This window comes from Nelumbo lutea, chromosome 1, assembly GCF_056320005.1.
Source record: "Nelumbo lutea isolate HS-2025 chromosome 1, American lotus-T2T, whole genome shotgun sequence".
NCBI classification, from domain to species: domain Eukaryota; kingdom Viridiplantae; phylum Streptophyta; class Magnoliopsida; order Proteales; family Nelumbonaceae; genus Nelumbo; species Nelumbo lutea.
In genome coordinates this window covers 186,590,560-186,616,754 of record NC_142684.1, presented here as the reverse complement: position 1 = coordinate 186,616,754, position 26,195 = coordinate 186,590,560, and the positions used below count along the sequence as shown (strand labels likewise).

General features: G+C 42.0%; 1 protein-coding gene across 1 annotated transcript in view; it reads right to left on the bottom strand.

Annotated features, from left to right (window-relative positions):
• The window catches only part of LOC148879851 (uncharacterized), a 46,020-nt gene that overhangs the window by 14,916 nt on the left and 4,909 nt on the right, over positions 1-26,195 (bottom strand). Inside the window, exons 3-5 of the mRNA XM_088961559.1 lie at positions 21,526-21,636; positions 9,633-9,788; positions 8,653-8,894 (exon numbers count right to left, since the gene is read on the bottom strand). Of these exons, the coding sequence (XP_088817685.1) occupies positions 8,653-8,894; positions 9,633-9,788; positions 21,526-21,636 (509 nt within the window). The remainder of the gene's footprint in view (positions 1-8,652; positions 8,895-9,632; positions 9,789-21,525; positions 21,637-26,195) is intronic.

Genomic DNA, 26,195 nt, shown 5'->3' with positions numbered 1-26,195 from the left:
CTGAAATTACTCAGTCATTTCATCAAACACTTGCTCTGCAAACTGCAGAACTGATTACACACAGGGTCTAGGGGTTCACTTTTAAGCATTTAAAAACATAGATATGTCAGCCACCACAACACAATCAGCACCACACCACTGCTGTCGTGGACATCAGCAGTCTACCACTCTTCTTTCAGCACACATGTGAGCAAGAAAACACACAAAAAAAACGTGACTGATATGTGTATCAGTTTCACCCAGCACCACAACAACTAACTTTCGAAGCACACAAAAAAAAATCAGCATTCACAGTCCATTTTTGAACACACGACAGCAGTGTCCATACCTGTATACGACCAGCCCTCTTCGTACACTGAATAGAGGGTCTAGTATACCACTTCAACGACCACCACAGCACCGGCCAGAGGCATTCTCACCTCCAGGCCCTCAAAACGACAACTCCTTTTCAGCCCTTTATCGAGTCTTCAATCAGATCAGTTGTAGGATGATGAAACCTACTGTGAAGCTGGCGGCGAACCCAGGAAGAAGACAGCAGCAAGAAAACAAACACTAGACCTTAATGCTCTGATACCATGTGAATAAACCCTAGTTGTTTCTAGGTCAAAGTAGAGAAGAAGAAGGAAGAAAGAAAAGAGAAAGAAAAAGGAGAGGAGAAAAGTGTTCGGCCAGACTAGAAGAGAGGATGTACAAAAGTACCTCTCTTAGCCGACCCACAACTTTTATTCATGAAAAACTTGAGTTACAAGAAAGACAATTTTGTCCCTCATAGAAGATGGGACACATAACTTAAACTCAGATACAATAGACATTTTACTTTCAATAAGATACACCAGAATGACCAAAATACCCCTAACTCGAGAATTCTAACAAAAATGAAAAAAATACTTGTAACCATTATAGGACTCAATTCTGATTGGACCCCAAACATCTGAATGGACTAAAGCAAAAGAACACAACATACGACTATCGACCCTAGGACTAAAGGAAACCCGATAGTGTTTCCCATACGGACACGATTCACACTACAAAGAAAACAAATGACTCAAAGAAGGAACTAGTAGCTTGAGAGCTTTGAGAGATGGATGTCCCAGCCGACAGTGCCATTGGAGAGGAGTCAGGGAAGTCTAGAGTGCAACTGAAGATCCACCGCCGTCATGATAATACAATCCACCGGCTTCATGCCCTCCACCAATCTTCTTCCCCGTCTTGAGATCGTGAAAAACACAAGATGAAGGGTAAAAAGTGATAGAACAATGAAGGGTCTTAGTTAATTTACTAATAGACATAAGGTTGAATGGAAATTTGGGCACATATAGAACAGAGGATAAAGAAAGAGATGCAGATGCAATATCAACATTACCAACACCACAAGTGGTAGAAGAAGAACCATTGGCTAGGGTAATAGTTTGGGATGTGGAAGTTTTAGAGAGGGAAGAGAACACACCTAGAGTCCCAATCATGTGATCAGAGGCTCTAGAATCAATGATCCAATGAGAAGGATTGGATGTCAAACAAGCTATACCTGAATGAGCAAGGGTAGCAGTGTTCTATTGTGAAATGGCTTGAAGGAACCTCTCATACTCATCTTGTGGTACACTCATCATCTCCTTTCCAAAAGTAGATGTAGATGCAAAATGTGTTTGATCTGTATGTTGATTATCGCTCACATCACCACTACCAGCAACTACATGGTTAGCCCATGTGGAAGGTGGGTCATGTAGATCATAAAAGAAATTAATTGAATGTCCTTCCCTACCACAACGTGTATACTTCCTAGTAATGTGCCATCTTCCTTTACCACGGCCTCCCCCTAAGTCACAACCTCCACCACTTCCACTACCACGACCAAACATGGGACTATCATGGCCTCCTTGAAATGCATGTCCTCCCCCTTTATTTCCACATCCACGTCCTCTTGCTACAACACTGACCTGTTAGAAGTTGTGGCTCTGTGGGTCCCAAGGAAATCCTACAGAGCATAGCAAATACTTCTTCCAATGTAGGAGGAGCAGAACCTCCCAATATCTTTGCTCTAACTAGTTCATATTTTGATTTCAGCCCTACTAAAAACCTGGTTACATCAAGTTGCTCCCGTTGTTGCTGAATTTTCACATCTGAAGTGAGGGGGTGATAGACATTAAGTTCATTCCTAAGGTTCCTCATACTGGCATAATACTCTTCAAGGGTTTGCTTTCCTTGCTGTAAATTAAAATACTCCTAATAGAGCTGATATACTCTCGTAGTATTGTCCTGTCCAGAATAAAGTTTCTTTGCATGTCCCCATATTTCCTTGGTTGTATCTAAGAACATAAAGTTTGCACTTATCTTGGGTTCCATACTATTCCATAACCATGTCATGATTTGGGCATCCTCTTGTTCCCAATCATCAAACCCTGGAGAGTCAACTGATGGTTTATCCTCCTTCACATGTTTCACTTTCCTCTTGGCCTTTAAAAAAACTTCCACCAACTTGGCCCATGGCACATAATTTTAACCATTAAGTTTAATTGATGTCATCTACGCACCTAAATAGCCCGAGGGGATCACCACATTGATTTCTTATCACCACCACCATCTCCGGTTGCTGCCATTATATTTTCAATACACTAGATTTCTCCTAGTTCTGAATTATAAACCAACGAAAAGGATTCCTGCTATTCAATCAACATTGCTGCAATCTGCACATCACCTTCTAGCACTTTCTCAACTAACCACCATAAGAAAATAAAAAAAAAAACTAACACATACCACCATTCAGACACATCCGGCCATCTCCTTCATAAAAAATAAAAAATAAAAACTGATTTATCACACCAATACTGTTAAACCACACCATTTCTCACATCACCATTCAAACACAAACAAAGAAATAACCCCTCTTGAAACTGCTCAGTAGAGGGTCTGTAACACAACAAACGCCACCACACAACCACTTGGGCTATCACTCATGGTGACAAAAATCTAAGAACTACTCACCTAGGGCTACCACACTTTCCTAACACCTGTAATGGGGATTGCGGCAATCCTGGATCACCAAAAAAGGGTGTGTCGCAGCCTTCTACCTGTGTAACTGAGATCGCACCTCAGAGAAAAGGAGAAAAGAAGAAGAGAAGAGATCACAGGTCCGGGAACTTGAGATCACAACCTTCCTCTCTTTTATTTAGAGCTCTGATACCATGTTTTAGTGGTTCAGATAAGTCCTATTCAAAGAGAAAGAGAAAGAAGAAGAAGAAGAAGAAAGCTATCAAACTAGAGAGTCTAAACCCTCCTAGTCGACCATAATCTCTATTATATTAAAATAAGGGTACAAAGTCAAATATACCCCTACTTAAGTATGGGACAAGAGAAATAAAAAAACAAAACAAAACAAAACGGAATTGCCACATCACTACACTACTTAAACTATAATGAAAAGACTATGTTATCCTTACTCGACCAACTCTAAATTAAAAGATAAACATATGGAAACAGTGGGGCCTAAAAAAAATGAAGGCTGGAAAAGAACCTGTCAGCAAATTAAGAAAGACAAGATTTGCGACAAATTAAGAAAGATATTATTTGATTTGAATAAATTTAGGAAAGATTGGATTTGGATAAATTTAGGAAAGTCATATCCTAGGATTAAGGGAAAGATTTAGTCAATCCCTGATTGAGAGAAATTCTAGGGGTTTTGTCTTTCCTATCTTTTCTTATTTAAGGTGTATGCTTAATATGTTTTTATCATCAATAAAGAAAATCTTCTTCTTTTCTCCCTCTATATTTCGCAACATGGTATCAGAGCTTTAAGGTTCAATCATGAATTTTAAAGCCGCCATGGTTGGCTCAGGTTCAACATCTTCGGATGCTACTAGTAGTGTGACGACTTCGGAGGGAGGTATTCAGCCAGCTGCTATTTCTCTTTCTGAGAATTCCCTTCAGATTACCATTCACAAATTGAATGGAAAAAATTATCTTGAGTGGTCTCAGTCCGTGCGGTTGGTGATTGACGGCAAAGGGAAACTCGGCTATTTGAATGGCGAAGTGAAACCGCCAGCCACTGATGATCCAAAGTACAGGTAGTGGCATTCTGAAAATTCTATGGTTACCGCCTGGTTGATCAACTCTATGGATCCTGTGGTTGGAAAACCATTCATGTTTCTGCCGACGGCTCGCGATGTGTGGGAAGCTGTTAGGGAAACCTATTCAAATTTGGACAATCATTCACAACTGTTCGAACTGAATAACCCGAATGTGGAAGATGCAACATAGTGAATGTGAAGTAACAGCTTATTATAATGAGATGATGGCTGTTTGGCAGGAGTTGGATTTATTTGAAGAAGAAGAATGGGAAAGTCCCAGTGACAGTGCTCGATACAAAAAGAAGATAGAAAGAGGTCGGGTTTTTGTCTTCTTGGCTGTTTTGAACAAAGAACTTGATGAGGTTCAAGGACGTATCTTAGGACGAAAGCCCTTGCTACTATAAGAGAGGTTCTTTTAGAGGTGCGTAGAGAAGAAGCACTGCGGCAAGTGATGTTGAAGAATGTTAGTGAAACAAAAACAGAGAATGAAGGGTCCGCTCTTGTGGCCCGAGGTGCAGACTTAGACGGAGATAAACGAGAAGGAAAGCAGAGGCCTTGGTGTGATCATTGTAAAAAGCCATGGCATACTCGAGAAACCTGCTAGAAGCTGCATGGGAAATCGGCGGGTTGGAAGAAAAAATCAGGCAGTGACAACAAGTCAGGGGGAGATGTCCGCACACTTCAAGTAAGCAACTCGGATCCAGGGCAGCAATCATCCCCAGAGTCCCTTCCTTTCACAAAGGAACAAATAGAGCACTTATATAAAATGTTTCAATCTCAATCGTTAAGAAATTCTAACCCATCCTGTTCTCTAGCTCAGTCAGGTAATTTTTTCACTGCAGCCATTGCTTGTAACAAATCTAATGGCTCTTGGATACTAAATTCAGGTGCCACTGATCATATGACCGGCACTTCGCAATTCTTTTCTTCATATACATCCTGTGCAGGGAATCAAAAGGTTAAGATTGCAGATGGTTCCTTTGCTACTGTTGTTGGGAAAGGAATTGTATCTATTTCTCCTTCTCTAAACCTCAAAGATGTTCTGCATGTTCCTAACTTATCATACAATCTTTTATTAGTCAGCAAACTAACCCTTGATCATAATTGTCGAGTTAATTTTTGGTCTTCTTGTTGTGAATTTCAGGATTTAACCTCGAGGAAGATGATTGGGGGTGCTAAACAGGATGGTGGTCTCTACCTCTTTAATAAAGGATCTACCTTTGGAAGGCAAGACCGACAGACTTGTTTCAACTCTATCTCTGTTTCTAGTGACAGTGAAGTTTTGTTATGGCATTATCAATTAGGACATCCTAACTTTCAATATTTAAAGCATCTATTTCCCAAGTTATTCATGAATAAAAATCATTCAGTTTTCAAGTGTGAATCTTGTGAATTAGCAAAACATCATCGTATTGTTTTTCAGTCTCAACCATATAAAAAATCAAAACCATTTACCATGATTCACAGTGATGTTTGGGGCCCTTCTAGAGTAACAACTCTTTCTGGAAAACGTTGGTTCATTACTTTTATTGATGATCATACTAGGGTAACTTGGGTTTTCCTTTTAAAAAAGAAATTTGATGCTGAAATTGTGTTCAAAAATTTCTATAACATGGTTCAAACACAATTTCAGACTCAAATTAAAATTTTTCGAAGTGATAATGGAAATGAATTTTTTAACAATGTGTTAGGGAATTTTTTTACTGAGAAAGGAATTGTACACCAAAGTTCGTGTAATAATACACCTCAACAAAATGGGGTGGCTGAAAGGAAAAACAAACATCTCCTTGAAGTTGTTAGAGCCCTAAGTTTTCAAACTAAGGTTCCTAAGTATCTTTGGGGAGAAGCTGTTTTAATAGCCACTTATTTGATTAACAGACTGCCTACACGAATTTTGGATTTTAAAACACCCACACAGGTTTTCATTGACTGTTTTCCAAACTCTCGGCTAGTGACAAACATTCCCTTAAAAATTTTTGGAAGTGTGGCCTTTGTTCATAACCATGATCCTAAACGTTCAAAACTTTATCCAAAAGCACATAAATGTATTTTTGTAGGCTATCCCACTAACCAGAGAGGTTACAAATGCTTTGATCCAGTTTTGAAAAGGATGTTTGTGACTATGGATGTCACATTCTTTGAAGGAATCTCGTACTACAACAACTCCCATCTTCACGGGAGAGCAACACTAGTGAAGATGGTTTTTTAGATGGTTCTGATTTAATGTTTGAATTTGTCCATAATGATGTTCATCACAACCAGTTACCGAAAGAAAGTGAGGCAGAAAATGCAAAATTAGTGGAAACAAATGAATTAAATATTGAAAATGACAACATTTGGTGATGCCATCTCAAAATGAAAAAGCTGAAACAATAGAGATGTGTGCGAAACAGTATAAAGGCCTTGTATATTCAAGGGAATATCTAGCACAGAAAAGGAGAGGCACTATTCCGCAGCATCAACAAGAATCTGATCTGAGGCTGGATCATGAAATTCATGATAATTCTCCAAAAATCCCTGAAAATATTCCTCCAGGTAATTCTAATTCTTCTAGTCAGCTTGATCTTCCCATTGCTCTTAGGAAAGGTGTTAGGTCTTGTACAAAACATCCTCTATCAAATTTTGTATCTTACAAAAATATTTCACCTTCATATTGTGCCTTTATTTCACAAGTGTCTAGTGTATCCATTCCTAGCAGTATCCAGGAGGCTCTAAATGTTCCGGAGTGGAAAGAAGTTGTTTCTGAGGAGATGAGAGCTTTGGAAAAGAATGCTACTTGGGAGAAAGTGGACCTGCCGGATGGAAAGACAGTTGTTGGTTGTAAATGGGTGTTCACTCTGAAATACAACTCAGATGGATCCTTGGAGAGATACAAGGCTCGCCTAGTAGCTAAAGGCTTTACTTAGGCATATGGAGTAGACTACTCTGAGACCTTTTCTCCAGTGGCAAAGCTAAATACAGTTCAAGTACTCTTATTTGTTGCAGCTAATCTTAACTGGCCACTGAAACAGCTGGATGTGAAGAATGCCTTTTTGAATGGAGACTTGGAAGAAGAAGTATATATGGAGCCTCCACCTGGTTGCACTGAGAAGTTTGGAACTAAGGTATGCAAGCTAAAAAAAATCTCTATATGGACTTAAACAATCTCCCAGAGCCTGGTTTGAAAGATTCACAAGGTTCGTTAAAAGTCAAGGATATAGTCAAGGACAATCTGATCATACTCTTTTCACAAAAAGATCCACCAAAGACAAGGTTTCGGTTCTGATTGTCTATGTTGATGACATAATCTTGACTGAAGACGATATTGAAGAGATGAGTAGACTAAAGCAGAGCTTAGCCAAGGAATTTGAGATTAAAGACTTAGGCCAACTAAGGTACTTTCTTGGAATGGAAGTGGCAAGATCAAAGAAGGGCATTGTGGTTTCGCAACGAAAATATATTTTAGATCTCTTGAAAGAAACTGGAATGAGTGGATGCAAACCTTCAGGCACTCCGATAAAAGTTAATACTAAACTTGGAGAAGTTAAAGATGGGGTTCCAGTAGACACAGGAAGATGCCAAAGGCTGGTAGGAAGATTGATTTACTTGTCACATACACGTCATGATATTGCCTTCGCTGTGAGTATGGTGAGTCAATTTATGCACTCCCCATACGAAGAACATCTTGAAGTTGTGTATCGAATTCTTAAGTACCTAAAAGGCACACCAGGAAAATGACTCTTCTTCAAGAAAAATGAGAAGAGAGGGGTTGAGGTGTATACAGATGCGGACTAGGCAAGCTCAATCACTGATAGAATGTCAACTTTGGGGTACTACACATTTCTTTGGGGCAATTTAGTTACTTGGAGAAGAAAGAAGCAAAGTATAGTTGCTAGAAGTAGTGCTGAGGCTGAATTTAGATCAATGGCTCAAGGAGTGTGTGGGGTTCTTTGGCTAAAGAGGGTGCTAGCAGATCTTAAGATACCAGTGAGCTTTCCTATGAAACTATATTGTGATAACAAGGCAGCTATCAGCATTGCTCATAATCCGGTTCTACATGACAGGACTAAACATGTTGAGATTGACAGACACTTTATAAAGGAGAAGCTTGAAGAAGGAATAATCTGCACTCCGTTTGTACCAACCACGCAGCAAGTTGCAAATGTTTTGACTAAGGGCTTGTTGAGACAGCCATTTGAACTTCAAGTTAGCAAGTTGGGCATGATAGATATCTTTGCACCAACTCGAGGGGGAGTGTCGGCAAATTAAGAAAGATATGATTTGATTTGAATAAATTTAGGAAAGATTGGATTTGAATAAATTTAGGAAAGTCATATCCTAGGATTAAGGGAAAGATTTAGTCAATCCCTGATTGAGAGAAATTCTAGGGGTTTTGTCTTTCCTATCTTTTCTTATTTAAGGTGTATGCTCAATATGTTTTTATCAATAAAGAAAATCTTCTTTTCTCCCTCTATATTTCGCAACAGAACCTAATAAGGCCACATAAAATCAAGGATGTACCCCTATTAGAGAATAAAGTCAAACTAACATGATATAAATTGACTTTGACAAAAATACTTGGATTTCATTTTTCATTTTGTTTTGCATTTACCTGCATCAAGATTAGAGCAACAGCCTCACCAGCAGGTGCAAGGTAGCCAAATTGAGCTGGAAATATGGTTGCCAATATTACTACTAATGCTGTTATGCATGGAAGGCTCCCTCCTTGGATTCCCAACAGTTTTGTGAGATAAGTGGCAGTCTTGCAGATGGAAAAGGATACTGCTATAGCAATGGCAGTCTGTAGCACAGGTAGCTTGTTCCCAGGTTCAGATTTTGCATCTATTACACCATCTGACAAAAATAAAAGCTTTCTTCAGACGAAATTTCGTATAATGATACAATAAGATACTTCAAGAGCTTGTTCTTTTATGTTTAACGCCATCAAAATTGATGGTTGGTCTATCCATACCCTCAAATTAGAAAAGAAAAATACTTAGCAAATAGCTACTTCCACATAATATGAGTAGAGGATTAAAAGGAAAAAGAACAAAGGCCACAGACTTACTATCTAGGGAACAAAGCGAAACATTACAAGTTCCCAAGAACAGGATTTAGCAATAGAAGATCTAAACAGATGGCAAACAACAATTTCAAGGCAGGCAAAATAAGCTTAGGATGTGATTGGTCACAGGATAAAAATAGAATTAAATTCTGCTCTGTCCGATTGATCCAAATTTAAATGACCCCACTATTTTGGAATCCACTAGTGGGCAGAATTCATGGGTTTAAAATCTTCTAATTTCTAAATTCCCTTCTGCATTCTGGAACTAGTGAATTGCCCCTATACCTCGTTCTATTTTCACCATTGACAAAAACACAGCCTTTGAGTTGAAAGGGCTAACACTTTCAGACACCTTCAGGTACCCAGTATCTGACTAACAAGTTGCACCACATAGAAAACCAAAGGAGATCCGGAGCGGTATTTAAGAAACAATTATTATATATTGGATTGAAGGAGCTCTTGAATACTGAAAGATTATTTTTAGATCTACAGTCAATAGAAACAATAACAAGAAAAGAAGCACATACCTTCAGTTGATTTTGAAGCCTCAGGAGGTATATTAGATGCTAAAGCAAAAAGCGATGTAAAATATATTGCACAGATAACATTGTCTGCAGCAAGTCCCGCAGCTAAAACTGATGGAGTGACACCAAGAGCCTTTGAAATAGCAACATAATTTACAGCTACAAAAAAAAAAATCAAGAACAAAACATCATTACTAGCAATATAGAATTGAAAAAAAAAAAAAAGAAAAAATAATTTTTCGTCTTGTATTAAAGCATCCATGCCACATATATAGAAACTAGAAACTGATATGTTAAGGAAGCAGTTCTAGGAATGTATCTTTTTTTTTTTTTTTTTTTTTGAGAAAAGTTAACAACTTTATTGAAGAAAGGAGAGGTACACAAGAGTGTGTACAAATACAAAAGAGGGGCAAGACCCCTGAGTATTACACAGGAGGGCAGGAATCACAGTACAGAGTCTCTAGAATAACTCCTAATTTTGCTAGACCATCTGCCATTACATTTAGTTCCCTTGGGATCCAGGTTAGAGAAACATTCAAAGGAGCCAGGAGGTCCCTTGCCTCTGATAGGAAGTGACTAAGTCTCCAAAGTCCAGTTTCCTATTGTTCCAACCATCTTATAGTATTGGCTGAGTCACCTTCAATTGAGAAGCTTTGGATACCCAGTTTGCTGACTAGGCGAATCCCTGTTAGAGCTGCTAACACTTCTGCCTTTGTTGAGTCACCTTCAATTGAGAAGCTTTGGATACCCAGTTTGCCTAATGGGATACCCAGCTATCCCAATCGGACCACTATAAACCCAGCATGTGTGGCCATTCTCATCTCTTAGAATTCCTCCAATGCCAGCAGCTCCGGGGTTACCATAAGCACTTCCATCAAAGCTGAGAATCCAGATTCCTTCCCTTCTATCTAAAGGGGCTCTGGTAGAGAGTAGGGTAGGAGGGGAAGAAACCAGGAAGTTATATATGTTTCTGCTGAGATCATTGATACTAACTCCTGTAAACTCCTCTGAACTAGAGGCCCACAAGTTGCAGTAGTGGTTGATGTGGCTGATCAGTTCACCTTTAGACTTGACCAATTTTCAAACAGCCGATTGTTTCTTTCCTCCCAAATTCCCCAAAGAACAGCGTGCAGTATTATCAACCAATAGGTCTTACCTCTCTTGCTCAGACCTATTCCTTGCCACTGAGAAATCAGATCCTGCAGATGCTTAGAAGCCACCCAACTGAAGCTGACTAACTGAAGAAAGAAGTTCCAGATGCTGCTAGCTACCTGGCAGTGTATGAAGAGGTGGTCTGTTGTCTCTCCTTCACATAAGCATAGTGTACAGGCGTGAGGGGAGATATAGAGTCTTCCAAGATTTTTCTTCTGCAGTTAACTCACAAGTGTTCACTCACAGCAGACAAGCCTCCCAAACAAAGAAACTCACTCTTGAGGGTATAACCTTGCACCAGATCTTCTTGTGAGGGAAATCACTGTCTCTAGTATCTGCAACCAGAGCTTCGAAGAAAGACTTGGATGAGAACTCACCCCCAGGGTGGGGTTTCCAGACTAGGGAATCGTGGGAATTTGGGGAGATGTAGGCTTCACTAAGAGAAAGGAGGAGTTCAGTTAGCTCACTGATCTCCAGATCCCTTAAGGGTCTTCTGAAGTTCAGGTTTAGGTTTCTTTCATTGCTGGATATGGGAAGGCACTGGGAGATGGTTGCACCCTTATTTATAGTAAGGTTGTAGAGCCTGGGATACAGATCTGCTAATGTTGAGTTGCTCCACCACAAATCCGTCCAGAATTTTATTCTATTACTGTTACCTACCTTGTATCTAATGAAAGGAAAAAAGAGGTTGTGAATAGCAGAAATATCTTTCCAGGGATTAGAGAGAGCTGATCGGTTTGATCGGAGATTGCAGTCCCAACCATTTGCATTTAACCCATATTTGCTGGTGATGATAGCTGCCCAGAGAGAATTTGATTCCATGGGGAATCTCCACTCCAAAAAGAGCAATGTTTTTTCTCTTTTAAATGCCCGATTCCTAATCCTCCAGCCTCTTTTGGTTTACAGACCTGATTCCAATTAACTAGATGCACTTTCCTGACACCACCTTCCCAAAGGAAATCTCTTTGGATTTTCTTGATCTATGATCTGATTCTTGCAGAGATCTGAAATACTGATAGGAAATAGACAGGCATGTTCACAAGGGAGGCCTTAATAAGAGTGATTCTACTCCCTTTTGATAGGTAGCAGCTTTTCCAAGTAGCTAACTTCTTTTCACACTTTTCCACCACAGGTTCCCAAAAGCTTGAATTTTTTGGGTTACCTCCCAGTGGCATGCCCAAATAAGAAAAGGGGGAGATTTTCCACTCGACAATTCAGAGTTTCCTTGAAACTTTCCATCAAGGACCCTTCAATTTGGTTTATTGCTTCTAGGCTGCTCTTAGAGTAATTTACCTTCAGCCCTGATACTAGTTCAAAACACTGGAGCACTCTTTTCACATTTGAAGTGTACTCCAAATTGGCTTCTAGGAATAAGATGACATCATCAGTTCTAGGAATATATCTTGACTTTTAAAAGTTTAGAATGCTTTCAGGCAAGGAAATCTTTAAATCTCTCTCTATAGATCCTATGAACAACTTAAACACACTGCCCATTCTACCTATGTGGTGACATGGACCATAGTCTTGAGATTGTTTCAACATGAAATCTAGGAATACAGGATATAGGCATATAGCTAGAAAACTTGATATTTCATAATATTCTCTCTTTGTTATTTCAATTTAAATTTAATAAAAACAACAATTCTTTTAAAATATTCAATATTTTCATGATTTTATAAATGCGTAAATTAATGTCTTTTTATATGTAAAAGTGCAATACTACACATGAGAGAAAGAGATATGAATATAATAAATAACATCCCTTTTGTATATCAAGTACACATACGCCCAGAAAACTAAATGAGATGCAACATCCATTTCACTCATGAATACTACTGTCAATGGACTAGCAAGGTCGGGTGAATAGTGAAAGAGTTGTTAGCTTGTTAGCTTGCTAGCTCAATTGCAGACAGAGGAGATGCATGTAGAGAGGGATGAATAGGAGGTGGAGGAAGGAAGGTAGCAAGGAGATGTCTTTTGTAGAATCATTCTACAAAGCTTTAGCAAGAAACCAGGTTGAAAGGGAAGACATCAAGGGTGTTGGGGGTGACTATTCCTACAAGGGTGGAAGCTTTTGATTGGTTGGTGGCTATTCTCACCCAAGATTGTATCAAAAGCAGAGATTATTTGGGGTTACTTCTATCTGTTCAAAACAGATGTGAGATCCAAGGTCTCCGAAAGAGATTTTTGCTCATTGGCCAGTCACAAATGGAAGGAGGAAGGCAAAGATATTTTGGAGTTGATTTCCTTTGCAGTTTGTTGGGAGTTATGAAAGGAGAGAAATAGAAGAATCTTTGAACACTGGAACAAGTCTCATGATCGTCTTGCTTCAATCATTGGGAAAAGAATTTTGGATTGGGTGATGATTCTTCCAGAGTTTGTGGATATTGATAGTCTTTCAGTCTTGGTTTTTGGTCAATATTGGAACAGGGGATGGGGAGTGAAAATTGATGTATCTTTTGGTGATGTTTCGGTTTTGCTTTATGCTTGGGTGATTTCTCATAACCCCTTCCCTGTACTCCTTTTCATTTTCATTTAATAACATTTTCTTTTTTATTATTTACAACTAAAAAAAGAGAGAAAGAGTTGACAGCATTTATCAATGCTTTGATCTCATGTATTACACTTCTTTTTTCTTTCAGAATGGATGGGTTTGTATTTGTTCTATGATGCCCATTATGTATGTCTTTCCAGTATTTCCCTTAATGAATCTCTTTGATCACTAAACACACACACAGAGCTCATTTGCTTGTGATCTGGAGACAAGGAAAGATAGAGCGAGGAGGTTGTTGTATTAGAGAGACCTTACACTGAATTAAAAGTAGCCACACCTCCTAAAGCCTCTAAAAGGTGCACAGACTTCTAACTCAACAGAAAGTGCTCTTACATTTCTAAACCACACTCTTTAAATTCACAGAATGCAGCCAATATGCATTCTAGCTCCTAATCTTAAGACGAGATTAGATGTTATAGTTTAGTGGGTCCAAAGATTGGCAAATGGTCTGGTTGATGCTTAGACAAAGAAGGGATGAATAGAGATCAGCTCTTTTGGGCTAAAATGCAAAATATGATAGTAAAAAAAGGATAGGTTGAAAGCTCTAGACTATACTTGGGATGTATGTAAACCTTATACGCATTTTGTATATATGACAAGTGAATCTCAGTTATTGATCAAAAAAATATTAAGGACCACATTGGAGTTGGTGGGCCCCCTTGTGAGGGCAGCTCTGGTTAATAAAGTTTTAATTCACAATAGAAGCACAAAGAAAACCCTATTAAAAGAAGAGCGCAGAAATATTAGTGAGTAATGGAGATGGTATTCATTTTCTATGAACCCCTTAACTATGTTTTGTCAAGGATTTCCTCAGAGTGGCTTCTCTTACCCAGCTGCTCACTTTTCTTAGATTTAAGATTCCAGGGTCATCTTTTTGAACATTCCAGTATGGAGGGTGATGGTGGCGCAATCTGGAAGCTCCTGGATGGAGAACTGCCTGGATGTACTCACGTGGCGAGCTGGATCAATCTGCAAAACAACGCTCCGAGGGACCGGGGTGGAAGACCCGGTGAGGTCACTCCGATGCTTAAGTCAGTAATCTGTGTGCTTGCGAGCTAAGTATGAATGCTAGAAGAGCTTGAATGTGAGTAATCGCGCATACTTTCGCCTTGAGGATTGATGCCCTTATATAGTTGAGTAGTCGTGATCCTTACAAGAAGGCTCTGGGATCCCCGGGCTGCATAGATAAGATCCGTTCCATTTATGAAGGAGAGCAATGTACCAGTTGATAATGTTTATCACTTTCCTCCGATTCGGACGAGGTGAGGATGAGCCCTGTTATTAAACGTAGTGATCCTGGGAGATTCGAAGTCCGTTGGGGAAGCTTTTGGAGTCGATTATGTGGCGCTTCGGCTCTTCGGACCAGAACTGGCACATCGGTTCCTTAGCTCCGAATTGGCACTTTGGCCGTTTGGCCCCGAACTGAATTAGGTGTTGAGGTGCCTTTATACCAAGGTGCTCAAGGTCACGAGCTCCCGAGCTGCTGGCGAAGCTCCCTTGTTGAGTTGTCACCCTAGTGGCTGATCGCATGCACGTGTACCTCGGTCGCTAGGTCGGGCAAAATTACCCCTCATCAATTGCCCCCCCTCCCCGTGCCAGGGGTCGTAACCCCGGTGCGGGGTGTTTACAGTCAGCGCAAGCAAGTTGGCCCGATTTCTTCTTGGCTCACCTCCCAGTTTTATGGTTGGATCGATGTAACCCATGTGGCTCAATGGAAAAACCAGGTCGTGTGTAGAAGACACGCGGACGCAACGTGGTTTATGAACTCCACGGACGCCAAAAATCGCGCTCAACCAAAATCTTTCCTTGAAGGAAGTGCAGCTGGTTTTCAAGAGAGTCGTAGGATCACATCGATCTGAACCGTCAATTCCCGTATATGGTGGCTATAAATAGGGGGGACCCAGGTCCCCTTTCCTTCGTCTTTCAAAGTGCATCCGAGAGTTGAGGTCGCACATCCGTTTTCAGCTCACATCTTGTATCCGGGGCAGTTCGCTTCCACTTTCGCCTTTCAGTGAGTTTGTTTATTTCCTTTTTATTTGTTAAGTCTGGCCTTAGTTTAGATAGCCTTCTAGATGGGAGCGGCGAGTCCGCTAGGGCCGAGGTGGGTACCTCGAAGCCTCATCCTGCCGAGATGGGCACTTCAGCACAGGATGAGGACCCCAATCCGTCAAAGGTAGACTCACCTCGGTGAGAGAGAGAAGCTTCTAGCAAGTCGGCCTCCTCCTCTCACCGAGGTCGCCTACCAGACAGCTTCGGTCCGTCTACAATGACAACGAACAAGCTCCTCTCCTTAGTTGATCGCTATAGACTTCCTAACGACCTCGTTTCTAGTATCCCCTTAGGCAATTTTCCTTGGGATCATGGTCACGACGAGATCGTGGTCTTCGAGGAACAGCTCGTAGTTGGCCTTCATTTTCCACTCCACCCTTTCATAATCGAGATCGTCAAATTTTTTGACATCGCCATAGACCAGCTCCACCCGAACTCCATTTGCAATATTGTAGGTACCATTTCCCTTTATCATGACTATAATCGACCTCTTGACCTCAACATTTTTTCCTCGATCCTTTTCATCAAGAAGAATTCTGCCTGTGTTCTACCCGAGCACAAGCATAGTTACTGCATGTCTCCTCGCCCCGGGTACAAGTTGTTACACGAGCTCCCCAGCAAAGTCCCGACCTGGAAGAGGTGTTACTTCGTAGTCTGTAACGCGGAAGGGTGGCCCTTCCCAACCCAATGGAGACCCGCCATCCAAGACCCAGGCATTAGGCTGGACAAAAAGGTGCGGGAGGAAGTTCGGGCTTGGGCGAAGCTAGGCTTGAAGTTTGAGAACTTTGTGACCGAAGAGAAGCTTGCGCAGGCCGACCTAAGTCCTCCCGGTAGGTCGCTAACTGTTGTACTCTTTTTCTTATTTTGTTTTACTTTAATATTGCATCTGACTATGTTCGTTGCTTTCCTGCAAGCATCAAGGCCGACTTCTCTACCAACAAGCTCTTCAAAGGCATGCAGAAGGGCAAGAAGAAGAAGAGGGCCTCCAAGAAGGCCCACATTCAAGAAGAGGTTCCCACTTCGGATGTTGGTGTCACCACCTCCGAACCCCCAACCGACACCGAACAGCCCCCAATAATCGACCTGGTCGATGAGGACCAGGATAGGGCTTCCTTATGCCAATTGCCCGAGGAAACTACGTCTTCTGAAACCCAGCAAGCTCAAGAAGCTGCCCCATCGGGCAGCAACATCCCAACTCGGAGCGTCTTGAGTCCGAAGCTTGGCCTCCTCAAGAGCAAAGACGTGGTCTTCCGTGAAGAGGTTACCCGGTGGGCCGAATTACCGGCCACTTAACTCGGGGGAAGAGCGGCAACGCACTGCATGGTGTTATGTACCCAACCTTCAATCCTTCTATACTTAGATTTTTTTCTCAATGCTTATGTCTCCTTTCTTCTGTTGTTAGGTGAACTCTTCAATTCACACCCTGGTCTACCAGTTCGAGATGAACTTGAAGCAGTCTCTTGATGCCGAGGAGCCATCTCGCAAGGCTCACTCCGAACTGAACTTGGCTCGCAGCGAGAACAACAAATTATTGAGGGATGCGCGATCTCAGAAAGAATTGTTGACTATTCTGATGGCGAAGAAGGAGGAGCTGAAGAAGCACGAGGTGGCCCTTAAGACAGTAGTCCAGAATCTCGAGGAGCTGGTGAAGGAGCGGACTGACATCCTACTTCTTTCAATAGAGGACGCGAAGATCAAGGCCGTCGAGGAGTACAAGTTTTCAACAGAACGACGCGTGCTGCTTTTCAAGACCAGGACGGTGGGTTACCGTAAAGTCTTCAAGCTCAGTAGGTGGTTGACCCGGCAGGAATTTCCTCACCTTGACCTCAGTGCCATCACAACATTAAAGATCACCGAGGAGATGGCCCTCGAGGCAGCTAAGGACCCCGACTCCGAGGAGGAGGAGAACGACAACCTCCTCAACGAAGAGATCATAGAAGGGGAAGAGGGAGGTGACGTCGCCAATGCTACCAACAATCTTATGGAGACCAATCATCCTGTCGGTGCTGCTACTAGGGACGAAGGGCCTCGAACTGATTGATACCACTTGCCTCTTTTCTTGGACCCCCCGTACATAGCGTATGTCCCGAGCTTCCAAGCTCGATTGTAGTTGTTTTCTATTTCTTTTTTCCATGTACTCGAAACTTTTTGTTAATGAAGCATAGTGATTCAAAGAACCTTTTGTGTGCAAAAATTTTTCGAAGTGTTGGTTATCCCAAAATTTTTTTCTAAGTGTTGGTTATCCCGAAGTGCCAAGCTAACGAGTTAGACTCCAAGTAGGAAAAACCTAGTATTGTTGTACGTTGAGGTGGATGGACACTGTAGAGTATGTACCTAACCAGTCTATGCACGGGCTACTCACTTGCCCAAGCCGAAGAAGCGACTAGGACTTGCCTTCACCAGCTCCTTGAGGTTCTAGACTTCTCTCTTAAGGGCCACCCCACGCTTCTTCAACTCCTTCTCCGCCATCAGAACAGTCAACAATTCTTTCTGAGTTCGCGCATCTCTCAATAATTTGTTCTCGCTATGAGCCAAGTTCAGTTCGGAGTGAGCCTTGCGAGATGACTCCTCGGCCTCGAGAGCCCGCTTCAAGTTCATCTCGAACTAGTAGGCCAGGGCGTGGATTGAAGAGTTCACCTGACAAGAGAAGAAACAAGACATAAGTATTGAGAGAAAAATCTAAGTATAGAAGGATTGAAGGTTGGGTACATACCACCATGCGATGTGTCGCCGCTCTTCCCCCAAGATGAGAGGCTAGTAGTTCGGCCTACCAAGTAACCTCTTCAGGGAAGACCGCGTCTTTTCTCTTGAGGCGACCAAGCTTCGGGCTCAAATCACTCCGAGCTGGGATGTCGGTGCCCGATGGGGCAGCCTCCTGAGTTTGCTGGGCCTCGGAAGACGTTTCCTCGAGCAATTGGCGTGGGGATGCCCTATCCCGGTGCTCCTTGACCAAGTCGATTACGAGGGTTGTTCGGTGTCAGCTGGGGGTTCGGAGGTGGTGACACCAATGCCCGAAGTGGGAACCTCCTCTTGAATGCAGGCCTTCTTGGAGGCCCTCTTCTTCTTCTTGCCCTTCTGCATGCCTTTGAAGAGCTCATTGGCAAAGAAGTCAGCCATGATGACTGCAAGAAAGCAGCGAACAAAGTCAAATGCAATATTAAAGTAAAACAAAATAAGAAAAAGAGTACAACAGTTAGCAACCTACCGGGAGGACTTAGGCCAGCCTGCGCGAGCTTCTCTTTGGTCACGAAGTTCTCGAACTTCAAGCCTAGCTTCGCCCAAGCCCGGACTTCCTCCCGCACCTTTTTGTTCAGCCTAATATCGGGGTCTTGGATGGCGGGTCTCCAGTGGGTTGAGAAGGGCCACCCTTCCACATTACAGACTACGAAGTAATGCCTCTTCTAGGCTGGGACTTTGCTGGGGAGCTCGTGTAACAACTTGTACCCAGAGCGAGGAAACATGTAGTAACTACGCCTATGCTCAGGTAGAACATAGGCAGAATTCTTGATGAAAAGGATCGAGGAAAAAATGTCGAGGTCAAGAGGTCGATTATAGTCGTGAAAAAGGGAAATGGTACCTACAATATTGCGAATGAAGTTCGGGTGGAGCTGGTCTATGGCGATGTCAAAAAATTTGACGATCTCGATTATAAAAGGGTGGAGTGGAAAATGAAGGCCAACTACGAGCTATTCCTCGAAGACCACGATCTCGTCGTGACCATGATCCCAAGGGAAATTGCCTAAGGGGATACTATAAACGAGGTCGTTAGGAAGTCTATGGCGATCAACAAAGGAGAGGAGCCTGTCCACTGTCATTGTAGACGGACCAAAGCTGTCTGGCATGCGACCTCAGTGAGAGGAGGAGGCCGATTTGCCAGAAGCTTCTCGCTCTCGCCAAGGTGAGTCTACCTCGGACGGATTGGGGCCCTCATCCTGTGCCAAAGTGTCCATCTCGGCAAGATGAGGCTCCAAGGTACCCACCTTGGCCCCAACGGACTCGCCACTCCCATCTAGAAGGCTATCTAAACTAAGGTCAAACTTAACGAATAAAAAGGAAACAAACGAACTCACCGAAAGGCAAAAGAGGAAGCGAATTGCCCCGGATACAAGACGTGAGCTGAAGAATGGAAGAGCGACCTCGACTCTCGAATGCACTTGAAAGGACGAAGGAAAGGGGACCTGGGTCCTCCCTATTTATAGACATTGTATCCGGGAACTGACTATTCAGATCGACACGATCCTATGGCTCTCTTGAAAACCGGCCACACTCCCTTCGAGGAAAGATTTCAGTTGAGCGCGATTTTTGGCATCTGCGGAGTTTATAAACCACGTTGTGTCCGCGCACCCCCGACACACGACCTGGTTTTTCCATTAAGCCACATAGGCTACGTCGATCCGACCATAAAATCAGGAGGTGAGCCAAGAAGAAATTGGGCCAACCTACTTGCATTGACTATAAACTCCCCGGACACGGGGAGTGAGAGGCAATTGATGAGGGGTAATTTGGCCTGACCTAGCGACCAAGGTACACGTGGATGCGATCAGCCACTAGGGTGACAACTCAACAAGGGAGCCTCGCCAGCAGCTCGGGAGCCCGGGACCTTGAGCACCTCGGTATAAAGGCACCTCGGCACCTAATTTAGTTCGGGGCCAAAGAACCGAACTGCCAATTCGGAGCCAAAGAACCGAGGTGCCAGTTCGGGTCCAAAGAGTCGAAGCGCCACATAATCGACTCCAAAAGCTTCCCCAACAGACTCCGAATCTCCCAAAATTACGACGTCTAATTAAAGGGCTCATCCTCACCCCGTCCGTATCGGAGGAAAGTGATAAACCTTATCAACTGGCACATTGCTCTCCTTCAGAAACGGAACGGATCTTATCTATGCAACCCGTGGATCCCGGAGCCTTTTCGTAAGGATCACGGCTACTCAACTATATAAGGGCATCGATCCTCAAGGTGAAGGTACGTGCGATTACTCACATTCAAGCTCTCTAGCATTCATACTTAGCTCACAAGCACACAGATTACTGACTTAAGCATCGGAGCGACCTCACCGGGTCTTCCACCCTGGTCCCTCTGAGCATTGTTTTGCAGATTGATCCAGCTTGCCACGTGAGTACATCCGGGCAGTTCTCCAGCTAGGAGCTTCCAGATCATGCACCATCAGAGAGGTCCATTTGCCTCAATTAAGACATTTCTATCAGGGGTGAGGCTTGCTACTCATCCCACAAAGATAAATAATAAATTAAAAATAAACAACTGATGTACTCACAATTTTTCGTATGTCAATAAAACTAATATAGAGAGAGAGGAAAGGGAAAAGATTTCAGATTTTTCATTCATAAATACTACACAAAATTTGTTAGCAAAATATGATATACAAGAATGGACATCAAACCAAAAGAACAACAAAAAGTTGTACAATCATATAGATTTACAAACTTCCTATGATGGTATTCAGCTTCCTATGATATATTAGAATGAACTTCCCTAATTAATCCCTGATGTTACCATTTATCAGAAGTAGGTCAGCTTCATAAAAATCAATCTCAAAACACAACACACACACACATCTGACAACATTTCCCAAGTCCCCCTATACCACAAGGGAAAATGGCCTTTGAGAAATAGAACCTCTAGAATTGAATAGAAAGTTCATCAAGTCTTCCTTGGTATAATTACCCACACTAGGGCACCAATTGTAGTCCAAACCGTGTTTCCACAGAAAAACATTTTAACTCAGGTTCCGCTAGAGTTTAGTAAATAGGGTTATTTGGCAGCATTAATCAATGGTGAAGCAGGGAAAGAAGAAATAAGAAAGAAAGTTGACAAACCATGCAAATTGAAGAATGAAGATTTATATATTAGGTATTCTTTTGTGATTGATTGTCGCATGATAACATTTGATGGCACTCTTGACCCATTATGCAAAGTTGCAACCATATCAAACAGTATACACTAAGAACAATATGCTTTGAGTTTGTAACACAAAGATAAGTAATGAACTGAAGATGCAGAAGTAATTAGTAACTTATATAACAGAAACATAATGTCAATATCAATAATACATATTTATCACATTGTTTTGGTCATGAGAAACTTGTTCTCGATAAGGTGCAACAAGACTTCCTAAAAAATTACCTCCACCAATATGCCTGCCCATGAGGGCAGCTGCTATCTTCCAACTATCCTGCCCAAGTGATCGCATAGGCACCAATAGGTATGCAACTAATGTTCCAATAGTCGTTGCAACTGTAAAAACAGAAAAGATATACATTAACCTGCAGGACACCCTAACTCATTGTATGTATGAAAAGAAAGATACTTCAAAAAATTCTAAACTGCAAATACTGTCTCTGTAAAAGACTAACAGTCAATTTTCTATCTTGTATACCAAAAAAAAATATATTCTCTTGAGTACCATATGGATCTACAAAGACATTATCATTAAATTGGGGCTTCTTTTAAGGTATGATTTCATTTCTACACTTATGTCCTCTTTATGCAATATGAAAAGAAAATGTCAATTATTTGTATATACAATAGAGTTAGATATAAAATGACCTGCCAACCAGATAAGAATAAAGGGATAACTAATAAGCTGAAAAGTATGGTTTACCTCCTATTTGATTTTCTTTTTTTTTATTTTTTGAAAGTAGAATAAAAAATCATTGAAAGCAAAAATAGTACAATCTGGGAGGATGATAAGATATCACCACACTAACATCAACAAGAACAAAAACCACCCAACTTCAATTATCCACGTTACAAAATTGAAAACCCATCCCCTCCCATAAAACTTTTATCAGACTCGAATCACTTGACCTGAGAAAACAAAACAAGGCCAAACTGCAGCAAAAATATCAATCGAATTGCCAGCTTTTGATCTTATTTGTTAGCAAAAATATCAATCTTATTTGTTAGTGTTAGAGTTAGCCGAATAAGGGTAGATTAGTCAACTCACCTTGGTTAAGTTATGAGCTTATGTGGCAGTCTTATTAGAGGTTCTCTGTCCCATACTTAAGTAGGGGCAGTTTAGTCCTTGTACATTTAATTAGAAGCCTAATCACTATTGAGAGGTCGACTGATAGGGTTTAGCTATCAAGTTCGACAGTTCTTTTATCTTCTTCTTCTTCTCTTCTCCTTCTTCTTCTCCTTCTCTTTCTTCTTCTCCTTACTGGTTCGGACTACTGTAGCTACAGTAGAAACATGATATCAGGGTGACAACTTCAGTTCGTGACCTGTTTCAGTTCGTGCTTCAGTTTTCTCTTTTTCTTCTCTGGGCTGTCAATGGAGAAAAATGGCTCATCCTAGGCCTGAAACATCACAGTTCTTTTTTTTTCTGGTGCACAGAAACTTCTTTCCTAAGAAAATAACTTCAGCAGTGAATGGTTGGCTGAAGCTCTCAAACGAAGGTTGGTTATCTCTCCTCTGTGTGCTGTTGGTATTTCTGGGTTGAAAATCTTCAAGAACTTGAGAGGACTGATCAGAACCTAGAGAACTAGGTTGGTTGTTGCCCTGGTTCTTGGAAAAATTCCAAGAACAGGCTGTGTTTACAGTGACCAAATGGTGTAAGGGCTGTTACTGTAGGTGGCTGAATGGTGCAAGGTGTAATGCAATGGTACTAGTTGAGTTTTTGTTGGTCTTGTGGTGCCCTCTTAAAAGCGTTAAAGCAGGTCTGTATTGTGTGTGACAGCTATGGCTGTGTGGTGGTGCTTGTGATGCACAAACTCTGTTGAGTAGTTGTAAGAGAGCTTGCATGTGGTTAGTAAGTGCTGAATTAATGTCGGTGTAGTCTGTGTTTTTTTTTTTTTTTTTTTTTTTTTTTTGGTGAAATCAATAGTGGTGTGGATAAGAACAAAGGCGTGTGTATCTATCATTGTGTTTAGGGACTGCTGTAGGTTCTAGAACATCAAACTCTTGACAACAGCACTTAGTTGGTGATTGGGAATTCAGATTAGAGGCAGCATTGAAAGAGTATAATGGCAGCAATGGGAGATGGCTGTAGTGATCAGAAACCTAGTGTGGTGGTTTCCTCTGACTATCTAGGTGTACAGATGAGCTCAATTAAACTGAATGGTGAGAACTATGTTCCATGGGCCAAGTCAGTGGAAGTTTTTCTCAAGGCAAAGAGAAAAGTGAAGCATGTGAAAGAAGATAAACCACCGGCTGACTCTCCAGGGTTTGATGATTGGGAACAGGAGGATGCTCAAATCATGACATGGCTATGGAACAGTATGGAACCCAAAATAAGTGCCAACTTCATGTTCTTAGATACAACTAAGGACATATGGGAACATGCCAAGAAGTTGTATTTTGGGCAAGATAATACTACAAGGGTATATCAGCTCTATCAGGAGTACTTTGGTCTGCAACAAGGAAATAAAACCCTATAAAAGTACTATGCCAGTATGAAGAACCTCAGAAATGAACTCAATGTCTATCATCCTCTCACTCCAGATGTTAAGGTTCAGCAACAACAAAGGGAACAACTAGATGTCACAAGGTTCTTAGTGGGGTTGAAATCAAAGTATGAACCAGTTAGAGCCCAAATATTGAAGGGCTCTACCCTTCCTACACTTAAGGAAGTGTTTGCTCAGCTTCGCAGGATTTCTTTGGGACAGATAGAGAATCTCACACAGTCTGATAGATCAGCTTTTGTGACAGCCAGAGGAGGTGGACGTGGTACGAAAGGGGGAGGACATGCCTCCCGAGGAGGTCGTGGTGGTTCCATATTTGGCCGTGGTGGTGGTCGTGACTCAGGGGGAGGCCGTGGCAAAGAAAAAGGCAGCTCTACAAGTGTATCCACTGTGGCAGGGAAGGACATTCCGTAAATTTCTGTTATGATCTTCATGGCCGCCCTCCCTCTAAATGGGCCAATCATGCTATTGCTGGTGGGGTTGATGTCACTGATAATCAACAGGCAGACCTAACTCCTTCCACATCTACATCTGTTTCCGGAAGGGAGATGGTGAGTGTACCGCGTGATGAGTATGAGCGGTTCCTTCAGTCCACTTCACAGCACACTACTGCTACTCTTGCCCACTCAGGTATAGCTTGCCTGTCATCTAAAACCTCTCCTTGGATTATTAACTCTGGAGCCTCTGATCACATGACCGGGACTCCAAGTGTGTTCTCTTCTCTCTCTGAAACTTCCACATCTCAAACTGTTACCCTTGCCAATGGTTCCTCCTCTCCCATCTGTGGTGTTGGCAATGTTGACATGGTTTCTCTTTCTTTATCATCTGTTCTATATGTCCCTAAGTTTCCATTTAATCTTATGTCTGTTAGTAAATTAACCAAGACTCTTAACTGCTTTGTTACTTTTTTCCCTTCCTCTTGTATTTTTCAGGATCTCAGGACGGGGAAGAAGATTGGTGGGGGGCATGAAGCTGGTGGATTGTATTACCTTGACGGTGGTGGATCGTCAGTTGCACTTCAGACTTCACTCACTCCTCTACAGTGGCATATTCGACTGGGACAACCTTCTCTCAAGGCACTCAAGATACTAGTTCCGTCTTTGAGTCATTTGTCAGTGTTACAGTGTGAGTCGTGTCAGTTTGGGAAACATCGTCGTGTTTCCTTCAGTCCTAGAGTTGAAAGTCGTATGTTGAGTCATTTTGCTTTGGTTCATTCAGATGTTTGGGGCCCGATCAAAATAGAGTCTTATAATGGTTACAAGTATTTTGTCACTTTTATTGATGATTGTTCAAGAATGACATGGATTTATTTAATGAAAGAAATGAGTGAATTATTTTCCATTTTTCAAAAATTTCATGCTGAAATACATATACAATGGGGTGGCTGAACGGAAGAACCGTCATCTCCTTGAAACAGCTCGGTCTATTCTTCATCATATGAGTGTTCCTAAACGGTTTTGGAGTGATGTTGTACTTACTGCGTGTTTCTTCATTAATCGGATGCCCTCCTTTATTCTTCATGGTCGGTCTCCCTTCTCTATCTTGTTCCCCACCTTGTCTCCCTTTCCATTAACACCTCATATCTTTGGCTGTGTGTGCTTTGTTCACAATCTGAGTCCTGGAATAGACAAGTTGGGTGCACGCTCCATTAAGTGTGTCTTTCTTGGCTACTCTCGGACTCAAAAGGGTACAAGTGTTACAATCCCATTACTCGGAAATGCTATGTCTGTCCTGATGTCACATTTTTTGAGTCTGTTCCCTTCTTCTCAGGAACTGAAACATCTTCGTCTCCACCTTTACTTCCTCTTCCTCTTCCGGTCAGTGATCCCATTCCGGGTGTTCCTGTTGGAGTTGACTCGTCACCTCATCCAGTGCAGATCCCTACTGAACGACCACCAATTCGGCAAGTGTATACACGTCGAACAACACCGGCCCCTCCTCCAGCTTCTACCTTGTCCGCGGATCCTGTCGTTGCTCCTGTTGCTGAACCTTCAGGACTTGACCTACCCATTGCCTTACGGAAAGGTAAACGTAGTTCTACTCTCCATCCCATTTCCAATTTTGTTTTAGTATCTCGCCTTTCCGCCTCACATCGCCAGTTTGTTTCACTATTGTCATCTATTTCCATACCTAACAATGTCCAAGAGGCTCTTAGTTCACCTGGGTGGAGGCAGGCAATGGAGGAGGAACTCTCTACTCTTCAGCATACTCACATGTGGGAGCTCACTACTCTTCCTCCTGGTAAGCATGTTGTGGGTTGTAAATGGATGTATACTGTTAAATACTTGCCAGATAGTAGTGTGGAGCATCTAAAAGCCAGACTTGTTGCTAAAGGGTATTCACAGTTGTATGGAGTGGACTATATGAAGACCTTCTCTCCAGTGGTTAAGA